General features: G+C 42.1%; 2 protein-coding genes across 2 annotated transcripts; both read left to right on the forward strand.

Moving 5' to 3' along the window:
* The first annotated feature begins 5,155 nt into the window (after window positions 1–5,155).
* On the forward strand, window positions 5,156–10,926 carry LOC134036337 (neuropilin and tolloid-like protein 1). The gene is made up of 9 exons (XM_062481233.1): window positions 5,156–5,354; window positions 5,540–5,605; window positions 5,710–5,844; window positions 6,289–6,537; window positions 8,562–8,603; window positions 8,821–8,948; window positions 9,105–9,333; window positions 9,519–9,632; window positions 9,779–10,926. The coding sequence occupies exons 1-9, from the start codon at window positions 5,327–5,329 to the stop codon at window positions 10,402–10,404; spliced, it is 1,617 nt and encodes a 538-aa protein (XP_062337217.1). The 5' UTR covers window positions 5,156–5,326; the 3' UTR covers window positions 10,405–10,926.
* Window positions 10,927–11,052: 126 nt separating this feature from the next.
* On the forward strand, window positions 11,053–13,052 carry atpsckmt (fATP synthase c subunit lysine N-methyltransferase). The gene is made up of 4 exons (XM_062481114.1): window positions 11,053–11,580; window positions 12,027–12,164; window positions 12,455–12,505; window positions 12,591–13,052. The coding sequence occupies exons 1-4, from the start codon at window positions 11,308–11,310 to the stop codon at window positions 12,771–12,773; spliced, it is 645 nt and encodes a 214-aa protein (XP_062337098.1). The 5' UTR covers window positions 11,053–11,307; the 3' UTR covers window positions 12,774–13,052.
* Window positions 13,053–13,061: the final 9 nt, after the last annotated feature.

Consider the following 13,061-nt stretch of genomic DNA (forward strand, 5'->3'; position numbering starts at 1 on the left):
GGTATGGTTAAAAAGGATCAATCATGTCCCAGTAATCCCATAGACCAATTTTCATTTTCCAGTTGTCATAGTTGTACTGTTTAATTAGAGGCCTAATTAGCTAGAGGCCTCTTAGCTAATGCTACACTGTCTATACACTATATGGCAACAAAAGTGCTATAATCCACAATGTGCATGGATTGTAGTGTATAACCTACTCATTTGGACACAAAAATCACGGGCTGGCTTTTTCAGGAAGCCACAATGGTTTTCTTTTACCCCAGCCTCAAATTAAATATTACAACTATTACAACTATGTTGTGAATGGCGTCTTGAACATTGAGACATTTCAACCCCAAGGTCCCTTTCCTCCTGGACCTGTGAAGAATGAAAGGCAAGCAGGGCTCATGTTAAACTACTCAGGCCCTCTTGCTGTGCCAGCGAGCTGAACAGACAAAGACGCACTTTGTGTGTGTTGATCTCAATCTCTTCTCCCAGGATGCATTTCCTCCCTCTGCTGGCACAGATGTGGTCAGGCTCCAGCTGCAAGGTTCCCCATCACTCAACCCTCACACACATATGTATATAGTATTGCCATTGAACTGTCACTTTTCATCGTAATCTTCAGATTTACTGTCCATTTTAAAGAACCATCCATTCTGTTAAGTGTCTATAGGGCTACAGTACACAAAGAAGACACTTCTAGAATAATCTTTTCATGATAAGGATCTGCTGCCTGGCTGTGTGTTTTTCTGCATGACTGACCAACTGGCTGGTTCTGCTGGGTTCCCTGGAGAGAGAAGAGGCATGCATCAGAGCGCTGTCAAAATTCACAGGCCAGTGTTGCAGAGGAGGCCACTGGCACAGGAGAGTAGTGTGCTGTGGGGTGTTACTCAACAATATCACCATAACGCCCACCGTTGAAGGCCTATACACATACATATGGGCACAAAGTACACACACTTTTCTCTCTGTCCCACTGGCACACTCACATTCACAGAATATGGTGAGGATAAGGCTTTAGTAGGCCTACTTACGCCCTACGCCCTGGTTGACAGGAGAGTGGGTGTCTCATTCGTTGTCATACTCACATTCAGGTTCACAATCTCCCCAAGAGTGGCACTGTCCGTTAATAACATCATAACAGTATGGACATTATCATTGATCCTTTCAACGTTTGCATGGATGTAAGGATGTTTGATTAAGACTGGCAAAGGACAGTTTTGCCTCCACACTGGTCAATGTATGCGTCACAAGGCAAGAAGGCTGGCCTTCGTCTGCATATTGATGGTACAGTAGGAGCAGCAGCAGCCAATGAGTAGTCACCAATTTTGTAACGACCAATAACTGGTACACAATCACTCAACATGAGCTGAACAAAAAAGACATCCTAGGCTCTACTGCACTGTGACAAAAGTAGCACCCAGATCCCGACTGCTCTAGGTCATCTTTAACATACTCACACAATAATCTTACTTAACCAATAATGCCAGTGATTTCAGAGAGGAAATACATGAATAGTCATCGCTGTTATTTCTGTACCCCTAAAAGGTATTTAAGGATAGCCTATACAGCTCTCCAGCTGTACAGCTGACTGTACAGCCGTTAACGACATACTTGCCGTTACTAGTTATAGCGAAAGAACGTTTGAAACTCTTTTCTGATTGTGGACGTCGGTTTACAGGACAAGGATGTGTAATATGGCTCTAATTACAAGGTTTTTGAAAAATATCGGAAATTTCAAGGCAGTTCGCCGTATATAACTGGTGTGTGGAGGTGAGCGGTTTCTAAATATGACTCTTACAGTCGTTCTCATGCTCTATCTTGTTCTTGAGGTTGGATTCTGGGTGGACGAACATGATGTTCGTGGGCCAACAATCACTTGAATCCAGGAAAAGAAGTGTTTAGTAGTTAGTGGCTGCAAGTTATAGTTCCACTCCACTCTCACAAATGTTAAACATTATTATTCTAGCATAGTTCGCAGCTGTGCTTGTTGGGCGGAGTAGGGCAATCCTCTCAGTAGTAGGCTACTGGTTTTATAATGAAGATGAGGTATTTCCACGGTGGTCATTTAAATTCAACTCCTCTTGCACGACAGATGACGGATCGCATGCGACCGAACGTTGTGGTGTGCTGCCTCCTGCCACATTGGCAATATTACCATTGTAGTGGAATGATCTGGTGCGTCAGAGAGAACAGGACAGTTCAGGATATTATACACTTCACATAAACAACTGAAATATTCTGACCTGGCTTGAAGCCATAACCTGGTCATATATTATCTTCATTGATTAGACCATACTGTAAGTAACTGTTCCCTCACATACTCTTTTCCCACACCGCCCATGTGCCCGACCAAGCTGGGATTTTGGCAGTCCTTCTCCCTCATCCTGTTTGTTGCCATCCCACACAGAGACCTCCACTGCCAGTGTGGCAACCCTGCAAACACAAACCACTGCTCACAATCCCAATAGTGAAGCAGTCAGTTCTACTCAGAGAGGGTTTCATGCCCCTACTGTTTGTCCCTAAAGAACCTCCATGAAAATTTTCCGCAACTCCCAAAATAGTTGTCTGATGTCTTGGCTCGCTTAGTTGGTGCCCTGCTGTCGCGGACCATGAACAGAGCACACATTACATTATGAGACTAATTTCATCAAAACATTAATGATATTCATTCGTTCTGGTTTTAGCCTTACTGTGTTGAAGCAGTGTATTGTTATGATTAATTTGACCTGCAGTGTGACTTCAGTAGGACCTACCCTAACAAAACAAAGAAAATATGTTTGCCTTACAACACCACCAATAAATCCGTAATCTAATCAAACGTCATCAATCAGATGACATCATCAGGTTTACTGCACACAAAACAGACAACTGGCATTCTTCATGTCTTTACAGTAGGTTCCACAGGCAATGGATGCACATCACCAGGTGTCAGACAACACTGTTGTACTCCATGATGAGGGCAAAACTACCCCCATGATGCACCAGCTTTATAAAACTGTTTAAATGCAGCGATATTGACTGTATAGGGCACTGCATGCAATAAGACAGCTGGCTTCTTATATCACAGCACCAAGTTTGACTGAACAGTATCAACACAAACAAAATATCCCTGTGATGACATAAGCGGTTGTCTAAGCCTACCGTGTTTATTTATGTTGTTACCTGGTTTTTGAGTTTGGTGAAAAAACAACCAGAAATGCTAGAAATAGATTTGGACGACTTAAGAATATAGTCATCGAGAAGGCTGGGTTTCTCTGCTTACGTCATTACTGACCTTTTTACTGTTTGCTAAAGGGTTTTGATTTCACATCTCTTTTTTCCAACATTTACACTTAAACCATTGTATAACAGCTCTGAGTATGAAATAGTCTCTTTGTCCGGATGGAATGGTGTTGCATGAGCTGACACTTTACTGCTTGGCTGTAGAAGAATGGGCTTGCAACCAGCACCAATCATAAACTCCTGTGCTCACCTGTTTCCTGTAAGTATTGTCAAGAAGAGTTTAACACCTAAAAAATACAGACACCCTGGACTTCACTGAGACCTAGTCATCGTTTTGCATATCTAAAAAGTAGTCACATTAGTTAAGTAACTTTAGTGTGTTAAATTATTCATATCTAAACCAGATATTCACAGCCAAAGGCAAGGATAAACTGTTTTAAAATTGCTATAGGGTTAACTCCCCTCTATAGAAATAATTATTTTTTATTATTTAGTTATTTTTAGTTATTATTCATTGACTGATATACAAAAAATTCCAAAACACGTATTTGTTATGTTCACATTAAAAGTCAGTATTAGTTTAGTTCAAAGGCTTTTGGAGATGTAATGTTTGTATGCAAGTGCTGCCCTCTAGAGGAGATTGTGTCTAAACATTCTCAGGGGCTTGTGTCTGTGTTGGTGCAAACGGGGTCCAGTGGTAAGACTAAATATAACATGCATTGTGGCATGAAAACAGTTTCTTATAGGAAAGAGGGGCAGTTGGTGTCTCTCATGTGTATGTGTAGCAACCAACTGGCTCTTGAAAAATCCAACGTTGTACAACAAAGCCCAATTTGTCACTGGGTTAGATGATTAGCTTTCGGCTCTTGACGCACATCCAACTTACTTTGCATTTGTTGAAATGAAGCCGAGTGCATTCCTTTTTTCTTTTCCTTTGTTCAATGCAGCTGTGTGCACTGACTTGTCTCTATTTGAGTGTGCATCATGTCTAAGTCAGATTTGTGGAGAGCCCAATCTCCCACAGCTATAGTTACATCACAAACAAACCTATCATGCAAGTTGGCTTCCATTGTACCTGATCCAATTCCAGTGGCTCATCCGAAGTTACCCTTTTCTCCAAATCTCAGTAGTAATCTTTGACTGCCCACCACAACATGTTCCCCTACTTCTGAGGACTAGGACAGTGAGTGAAACACTACAGTTTTATGACAGTCAGGCTATGGATAGAATCAACTCTCACAGCCGGCACATACACAGAAACTCATGGTTCATTCCTCTCCTCTGCAGTCATTGCACACAGTTTAATTAAATCTCATGACTGTAATACAGACCTGTGCTCACATTTAGGACTCCTATCAATGGACACAGAAAGGAATGTGTAACTATGTAATTCCCAGTGAAGAAAAACGAAAATTCAACAACATGATGCCTTCTTTTGGTAATCCCTTCATCATTTGAAGTCTGGAATGAACAGGTATTTTCTGCCTTCATGATGATTACTGTATACTGTAGCCCCAAAGCTCCCAAACATCTGGCATTCTGATTATTATATTGACTGCAGTCCCATTTGGCAGACTGATTTGTCGATTTTGTTGTTCAAAAGCGCATATGGATAACCCATTTTGACTCTGTTTAAGTGAGTTTATGAAAAGTTCAGAGAACAATTACCAACAGCATCAATTAAGGATTGGTCTTGTGTTTTTAAATTGAGACGAACAATGAAACCTTGGTATTAAAAGAAAAAAGATCAACGTCGTGCTTTAAAAACAGAGAAAATTCTGTAATAAAACATGATGTAAAAGACTCCAGTCAAGTTGGTATATGAGAATGTGAGAGGTGGCTTGCCTATGAACATTGTCGATACAATGCTAAAATCTGAGTCGAGGTGTTCGTAATGAAAGCGTTTCTTGTGGATTATCAAGGTGGAACAAGGACCTGAAGGTTGACGGAATATGCAACATTAATCCTTGCATCATTTGGATACGTAATGGCAACGCGCGGCGGATGGACAGATGGTTTCTCTAATGCAGTGGATAATTACTACGACTAAACGGCTATTTCTTTACTATTTTGCTTACCTATTATTTCATGGCACGTTTTTTTGAAGACAGGAAGAACAATGGTTCTGAAACTTGTGTTGTTTCTTGGTGAGTTGACGTCGTTTTCCTATCTAGCTTTGAACTAATAGTAATGCCTTACATACAATCGTTCAAAGTTTACGTCAATTGTAACTATTGTTAATTAGTTTAGTGTCTCGTTTGTGTATCTTCTTTTCTTTTTTTTTTATCAACGATCAAGTTTGTTTAATGTGACTAAACCTTACGATTCACAGTCTTAGCTGTAAACCGTCTCACTCTAGTTTCAACTGGGACTACCAGCCCAACCAAAAAGACAGCAGGTAACAAATGCTGTCATTTATCCGGAATTATACGTGTAGCGCACAATAATACCACACAGTGTACTGTGATTGTTGACACCTTACATTCACGTGCCGTCCATCAGTGAAGAACAACTCTGGGGTCACACCTGCGGGTCTTTGTGGCACCTGGGTGAAGGAGTCACAAGGAGGTCTCTTCACTTCCCCCAACTACCCAGAGAAGTACCCACCGGAAAGAGAGTGTATTTACATCATAGAAGGTAAATCTTACTACCATATGACAGAGGAGACAAAATATCCAACACCTCAGTGAACTATTCATCTTTCTGTTTGAACGCCACAGTACAAATCAGGAGGTATGATTCTAATATATATATAATTTTTTAAGAAAATAAATACTTTCTACTAGTTATGGGAATGTTTGAGTTTGTGGCATACTGTGTGTTGTGATTTACCAAGCTGGTTGCACTATTGACAGTTAAATCTGGAAGTTGAATAATGAGTGAAACAAGTAAATAATCTCTATTAAATATTCAGTTGCAAACATTACATTAGAAAGTGCATTCCTAAAACCACGGCAGACATAATACCTTTTGACAATTAGGTGAATGTGATTAATTAATAACTGTTTTTTTATAACTTTACCCTCAAACTTTACATTAATTGATTACATTGTATGTCATATGTATGTCATTTTCTGACAGCTTCACCAAGACAGTGCATTGACCTCTTCTTCGACGAGAGCTTTTCCATTGAACCTTCGTGGGAGTGCAAATTTGACCACATTGAAATCCGGGATGGGCCTTTCGGATTCTCTCCAATCATTGGTCGGTACTGTGGCAAGGAAAGCCCTTCTTACGCCAAGTCGAGTGGCCGATATCTCTACATCAAGTTTGTGGCAGATTCGGAGCTGGAGGCCACTGGGTTTTCTGTACGGTACAATTTCACTGAAGGTGAGACAAGAGAGCACAAATTTGATTCTGCTGTTCATGTTCTGATGATAAATCATTGGAAAACCTTCAGAGAAACATTTGAACACAGTTCTATTGTGAGACTTCACAAGTACACCAGCCTGTGCCACAATTTCTTCTTTTTTTACAAGCACTGATTCTTAAAATGTCCTTATTGTTTTATGGTGCCCGTTTTAAACAGACTACTGTGGTTGTCTTCTTATACCGAACAGATTGTGATTAGGACAGCTGTCCATCAGGGTTTTGATTTCACAGTCTTATTCTAACTAAGCTTTCCCTGGCACAGGTCCTCTTCCCTCCTATTCACCCTCTTGCAGGGAGCTTGGGGGTGAGAGTTTAAGACCACTGGCACATTTTGATTAATTGCAGCTCGATAACGCTCACACATGGACACATGTAAACAAATGTACTCACAAGCCAAAAATACACCCAGAAAGGAAACCTTTAGCTAACCCTTAGAGACTCTCTACCCTAGGGACTCGGTCATTCGGTGATGGGATGAGGTTAGGTTTGTGCTGTCCATTGGTAGTACAGGCACACATCCTGCAGCTGTTGGGTGTTTATGTGTGCTTGTGTGTGCTTGTTTGAATGAGAGAGAGAGAGAGAGAGAGAGAGAGAGAGAGAGAGAGAGAGAGAGAGAGAGAGAGAGAGAGAGAGAGAGAGAGAGAGAGAGAGAGAGAGAGAGAGTGTGGTGGTGGGTGCTGGTAGTGGTGGGGTATTTGCTTCCTTCACTCACACAAAGTTAATGAAAGCTTGTCTTCAGGGGAATACAGCTTGTCAGTGCTGAGCCACAGCAGCTTAAGGGATACCATGGTCAGTCGTCCCAGAATTTATTACCAGCAGATTTTATAAGCCACCTACATTGAAGGGGGAAGATTAATCTGCCTCTCTCTCTCTCTCTCTCTCTCTCTCTCTCTCTCTCTCTCTCTCTCTCTCTCTCTCTCTCTCTCTCTCTCTCTCTCTCTCTCTCTCTCTCTCTCTCTCTCTCTCTCTCTCTCTCTCTCTCTCTCTCTCTCTCTCTCTCTCTCTCTCTCTCTCTCTCTCTCTCTGTCTCTCTTTCTCTCTATTGCTCTTTCTCAGACTTTGTTGATAAAACAGACTGTTTAACTGTTGCCAGCTAAACTTTGATTTTATTCCATTATTTTTGTCCATATCTACTGAACCTCATCATTCATTTCCTCTCCTTGCTACTGTAAGATGTTTGTGATGTAGACCAACGTACCACTTATTTTCTTAGCATTTGTGAACATTTTCTTTTTCACACGCCTCCCCACCTTCACACACTGTGCTGTACAGACAGTACAGCACTTATGTCTTTGATCATATCCACATGGATGCTTAAACACACGCAAGCACACACACTCACACAAACACCCACACACAGACATACACAAACACACTCACACACAAATTCAGAGAATAATCTGTGGCAAGATGAAACAGAGGTAAGAAACAGAAGAGGATTAATAGGGATTTTATGACTGATTTTAGATTAAACCTCAAAAAGCCTGCTTTGTCCTTTCTCTTACATTTCTGACAGCATTACTACATTAACCTGTGGCAATGTGGCTTGTTATTGTTACCTAATTTGATTTCACTTTCTTAACAAATTATTGACTTTATATATATCATCTTGATATATCAAGTCCCATTTCATGTGTGCGTTTCACCAGTGGTGCATCTGTTCAAAGCTGGTCTGAGGATTATTAATCCACCTAAGGACACAATCTTTATTCTCTGACAGAACATGCTCCCATTGCAGGGATGGGGAACAGCCTCTCAGCCCCTTTGATAGAGGACAAGAGGTGGGGGGAGCATGTGTATGTGTCCAGGGGGGAGTATTTACACTCAGTTTTTATAGTTTGAGCCATGCCAGTAGTGAATGATTATATAAATGTTCTTTCATGTTTAAATTCTCCAAAGAAGGGAGTTTTCATTCTACTGCACACCTTATCTTTTTTTTAAGAATGCTTACTTGAACTACTATAGTATTTCTCTCGTTCCAGATCCTGAATTCAAAGATCTTGGTGACCTCCCACCTCTGCCTTGTAGGTATACTCTGGACCTCTTTTGTATGCTCTGATATTCTTTTAGCCCTTAGTGATGCACCAGGAAACACAGTTGTTTTGAATTTAGCACTTATGGAGTTTGAATGTTATTTAAACTGTAGGACTGTAAGTCCCTTGCCAAACCCCCCTGGACCTTACGCTACACTGTTAGTTGTCCACAAATCTCTCAATTGAATGTCTGCTTTACTCTTTCAAGTTTGTGAGTTTGATATGGGAGGGCCCGAGGGATATGCTGAATCGGCCATGATATCTAAGGAGGGTAAGGCCTTGCAGACAGAGGCTGTGGACTGCAGGTGGATCATCAGAGCTCCACCACGTTCCAAGGTAGGAGACTGAGAATGGAATTGTATGACATTTTAGACAATGGGACATTTCCTGTACATTAGAGTTGTTGGTCACTTGAATGGTTTAGGTGGGTGCGGACGGCATTAAGAGATGTTTCAACTGTTTTTGTTCTCTCGTGTTTTCATTCAATATCAGATCTATCTTCGCTTCCTCGAGTATGAGATGCACAACTCCAACGAGTGCAAGCGCAACTTTGTGGCTGTGTATGACGGCAGCAGCTCGGTGGAGCACCTGAAGAACAAGTTCTGCTCCACCGTGGCCAACGATGTGATGCTGGTGTCGTCCGTGGGCGTGATAAGGATGTGGGCGGACCAGGGCAGCAGAAAGAGCCGCTTCCGAATCCTCTTCACCACCTTCCAAGAGCGTCAGTCGACTCATTTAGCCGAGACTTTGTAGCGTCTTGCTGTTCTCCTCTACGCTCAGTTGCTGATGATAGTATATAGACCCGTTTGTCTGCTCTTCAATTGATACTCTGCTTTTATTTGGACACTTTTGAACCTTGTTTTCAGGATGTTACCTAATGTTTGTCCTTGTTTCTTTTGTTTTTAGCCCCATGTGACGGAGGCACATTCTTTTGCCACAGTAACATGTGCATTAACAACACACTGGTGTGCAATGGTATACAGAACTGCGTCTATCCCTGGGATGAGAACAACTGCAAAGGTGAGTGTTACTGACCTGGGTCGAACGAAACAGTTTTAGTCCAGCTGAGAAACAACTCTGTTTGAGAAAACCATTGTGGTGTTGTGCATAGTGCCAATATGACAACACAAAAAAACGGAAAAGTGAAACAGGTTCCTGTTCAACAGAGCAGCGTAAAGCGAGCATATTGGACAACCTGGACCACACCAACGTGGCCATCATCGCCGTGACCTGCGGCCTGGTGCTCATCCTCCTCATTATCTCCGGTATCATCCAAGTCAAACAGCCGCGCAAGAAATACATCATCCGCCGGGACGGTTTCGACCCCAGCATGTTCCAGCAGGCCTTCGAGCCCCCGCACTACGAGCTGTGCACCCTCCGCCGGGCACCGTCTCAGAGTGACGTGACCGACCAGACGCCCGAAGACATCGACAAGTTCAACAAGATCCGCCGCTCCTCGTCCAAGTGCATCCGCGAGCACCACTGCGGCTCGCAGACGTCCAGCGTCCGCGGGAGCCGCAGCGACCTCAGCGTGCGCGAAACAGGCAGCCTGGCGGAGGCCGCGGCCGTGGCGGCCCAGTCGCCTCACTCGCACCACGCCACGCCCACCAGCCGCAGGAGCATCCGGGTGCTGAAACACAGCTACTCCCAGGACGGGGGTGACCCCGATGAGGATCTGATCGAGGACAGGCCCACCACGAGCCATATGCTCCACCACCACCACAGCCTGGCCGGACATGAGCACCAGTACCCTCACCGGGGCTTACACCGTGTCACATCCAATGACTTCTGAGGTAGGAGGAGGTATGTATGAGGTGAAGATAAGACACTTGATCAGGTCTGATAGAAAGATAGTGCTTGCACTGTAAGACATGAGCTTATCTGGGAGATTTAGTTATAGAAGGATCTTGCATGGCAACCATGGGGATTTCCTTGTGTGTTGTATGTTTCCTTGATGTTTTTCTTCTTATTTGTCTTCTTAATCACTTTTTTTTGCATGTTGTTGGGGAGTCAGTTCTCTGATTCAAAGTACCATGGTGCTAGAACCATGAGCAGCAAACTTATGTTTGAACAGGGTTGTGTATTGTACATGCATCGATGTTCCTCATAAGTAAGTTATTGTCTGTCGTATACACATTATCTATTATTTATATTGTGCCCATTCTTGTACCTGCTTTTCATTGTTAAGTTGTATACTTGTGGAATACATGATAGATATTATATTTAATATAATTTACTATCAATCATTAATTGTGGTCTTTTGTTAAAATATTTGTCCAATGCAATTGTTTTGCAATTAATTAAATAATGTAATTTATAAAATCTCCTTTTCTTTTCCTCACTGATTGGTCTTTTTTTTTTTTACAAAGATGCAAGAAAAAAAAGAGTAGGGGGAACGACGTTACTGTAGGAACTAAACGTCTTCAGTCCTAAAGTCGGGCATATTTTTGCAACGGACTCACCCAGTCTGAACTGGCGGCACTTACGGACTGTCTTTTATTACATTTTGACGTTTTGTATCGGTTACAAGTGTAGCAACGTTTTGTTTGCAAAAAGTAATGTAGACTATAATGTAACGGTTCATTACGACTGTTGCTGTTTTCTGGCCGTGTACTCTAAAGTTAATTATGTTGTCGATTTGAATGTCCTTGAATGAAAACGATCCACTGTGAATCGTTACAAGTTAGCCAGTGTAATGTCAGAGGCAAGTATATTTGAATCGTCTGCGACACAAAATAAAGTGAGCGACAGTGGCATAAAGAAGCGCATAGGACTGATTGCCACCGGGCTTGTAGGGGGTTCTTTGGTCGCCCTTTATGCAGTTGCGGGACCGTTTGTTGCACCAGCTCTGAGGAAGGTGTGCCTACCGTTTGTCCCTGCAACCTCGGCGCAGGTTGAGAATGTTCTGAGGGTCCTGCAGTCGAGATCAGGTTCTCTGGTTGACATTGGCAGTGGTGATGGAAGAATAGTGAGTACTCAATATCATCCTTTTAATAGTATTATAACTTTACTTACTGATTTTTTTAAAATTACATTATTCAATTGCAGGATAAAACAGATTAACTGTACTGATACAGTTATCTTCCATGATGAAATTGTCTTACACATCTGTCCAAGGCCGTAGCCATGGAGTCAACATTGGGGTTGACAAAATCTGCTGGGGAGTCTGAGGTTCCCCCCCCTGAAAACTTTTTACGTTTAGTTATGAATATGATTATTTTTGTTATGATAATTTCGGACAGTGGGCGTGGTTGCCAGATGTAACGCATCACATTTATATTTTATTTATATTTTTATATCAATATATTGGGGGGGACATTTTGACCAGATTTGAATATTGGGGGAGGATATATATTATGATTACGGCCCTGCATCTGTCAATATATAAACTGATTGCACTCTCTATCTGTCCAGGTCATAGCAGCTGCCAAGACTGGATTCAGAGCTGCAGGGTTTGAGCTGAACCCATGGCTGGTGTGGTACTCTCGCTACAGAGCCTGGAGAGAAGGAGTTCATCGCTCCACTTCCTTTCATATATCTGACTTATGGAAGGTTAGTCTCATCATCACTAGCATCAGGCTGGCTACAGAGACTAGGCTATGTCATGCTTTCAGCTTATGCTTGGCATACAGTACATGACACATAATAAATCAAGCAGAGGAATTCTCACATGGTTTTTACCATGTCTCAAAGTTATTCTCATACACTGAGTGGGTCCTCAGAGGACATCCTTAGTTGCCTTTACTTCCATGTGTCGTTTGTCCTCTCCTTAATATCGAAGGGTAGAAAGTTTTTGTAGAAATGAGCCTTCCTGCAACAGGTGACTTTGGTTGTCATTTCAGGTGAGTTTTGCTCAATACTCCAACGTGGTCATATTTGGAGTCCCTCAAATGGTAAGTGTGTCAGGTTCAATTTAAGCACTAGATAACATGAACTGAGTGTATATTTCAAGCAGTGCTCAACGATATTTGTTTTCAGATGGACCAACTGGAGGACAAGCTGGAGAGAGAGTTGCAGAGCTCAGCCAAGGTGGTTGCCTGTCGATTTCCTTTTCCCACCTGGGTGCCTGATGCCACAGCTGGGGAGGGCATAGACACTGTGTGGGTGTATAACGCTGAAACCTTTTATCACGATGTGGAACAGGAACTCAACAGACTGTAACTCCACCATCAGTAACACAGCCCCACGACACAGACAGTAATGCTGTTTCATGATCAATTCTACAGATTGTTAGCCAAGAATGTATTCAAAACCATCTGCACCTAAGACAATAATGGCAAATATATATAGGTCTACAAAATGTTTCTACATTTGGACTTTACATGTATCTAAAAAATAAAATGAAAACTTCCATGCAACTTTATCATGTTACTTTTGGTTAATTCGATTGAAATATTGCCCGCAATTTCGCTGTAAGCATTTAACAATAAAGACAATGTGAAACTATTG

The sequence above is a fragment of the Osmerus eperlanus genome, chromosome 16, assembly GCF_963692335.1.
Source record: "Osmerus eperlanus chromosome 16, fOsmEpe2.1, whole genome shotgun sequence".
NCBI classification, from domain to species: Eukaryota; Metazoa; Chordata; class Actinopteri; order Osmeriformes; family Osmeridae; genus Osmerus; species Osmerus eperlanus.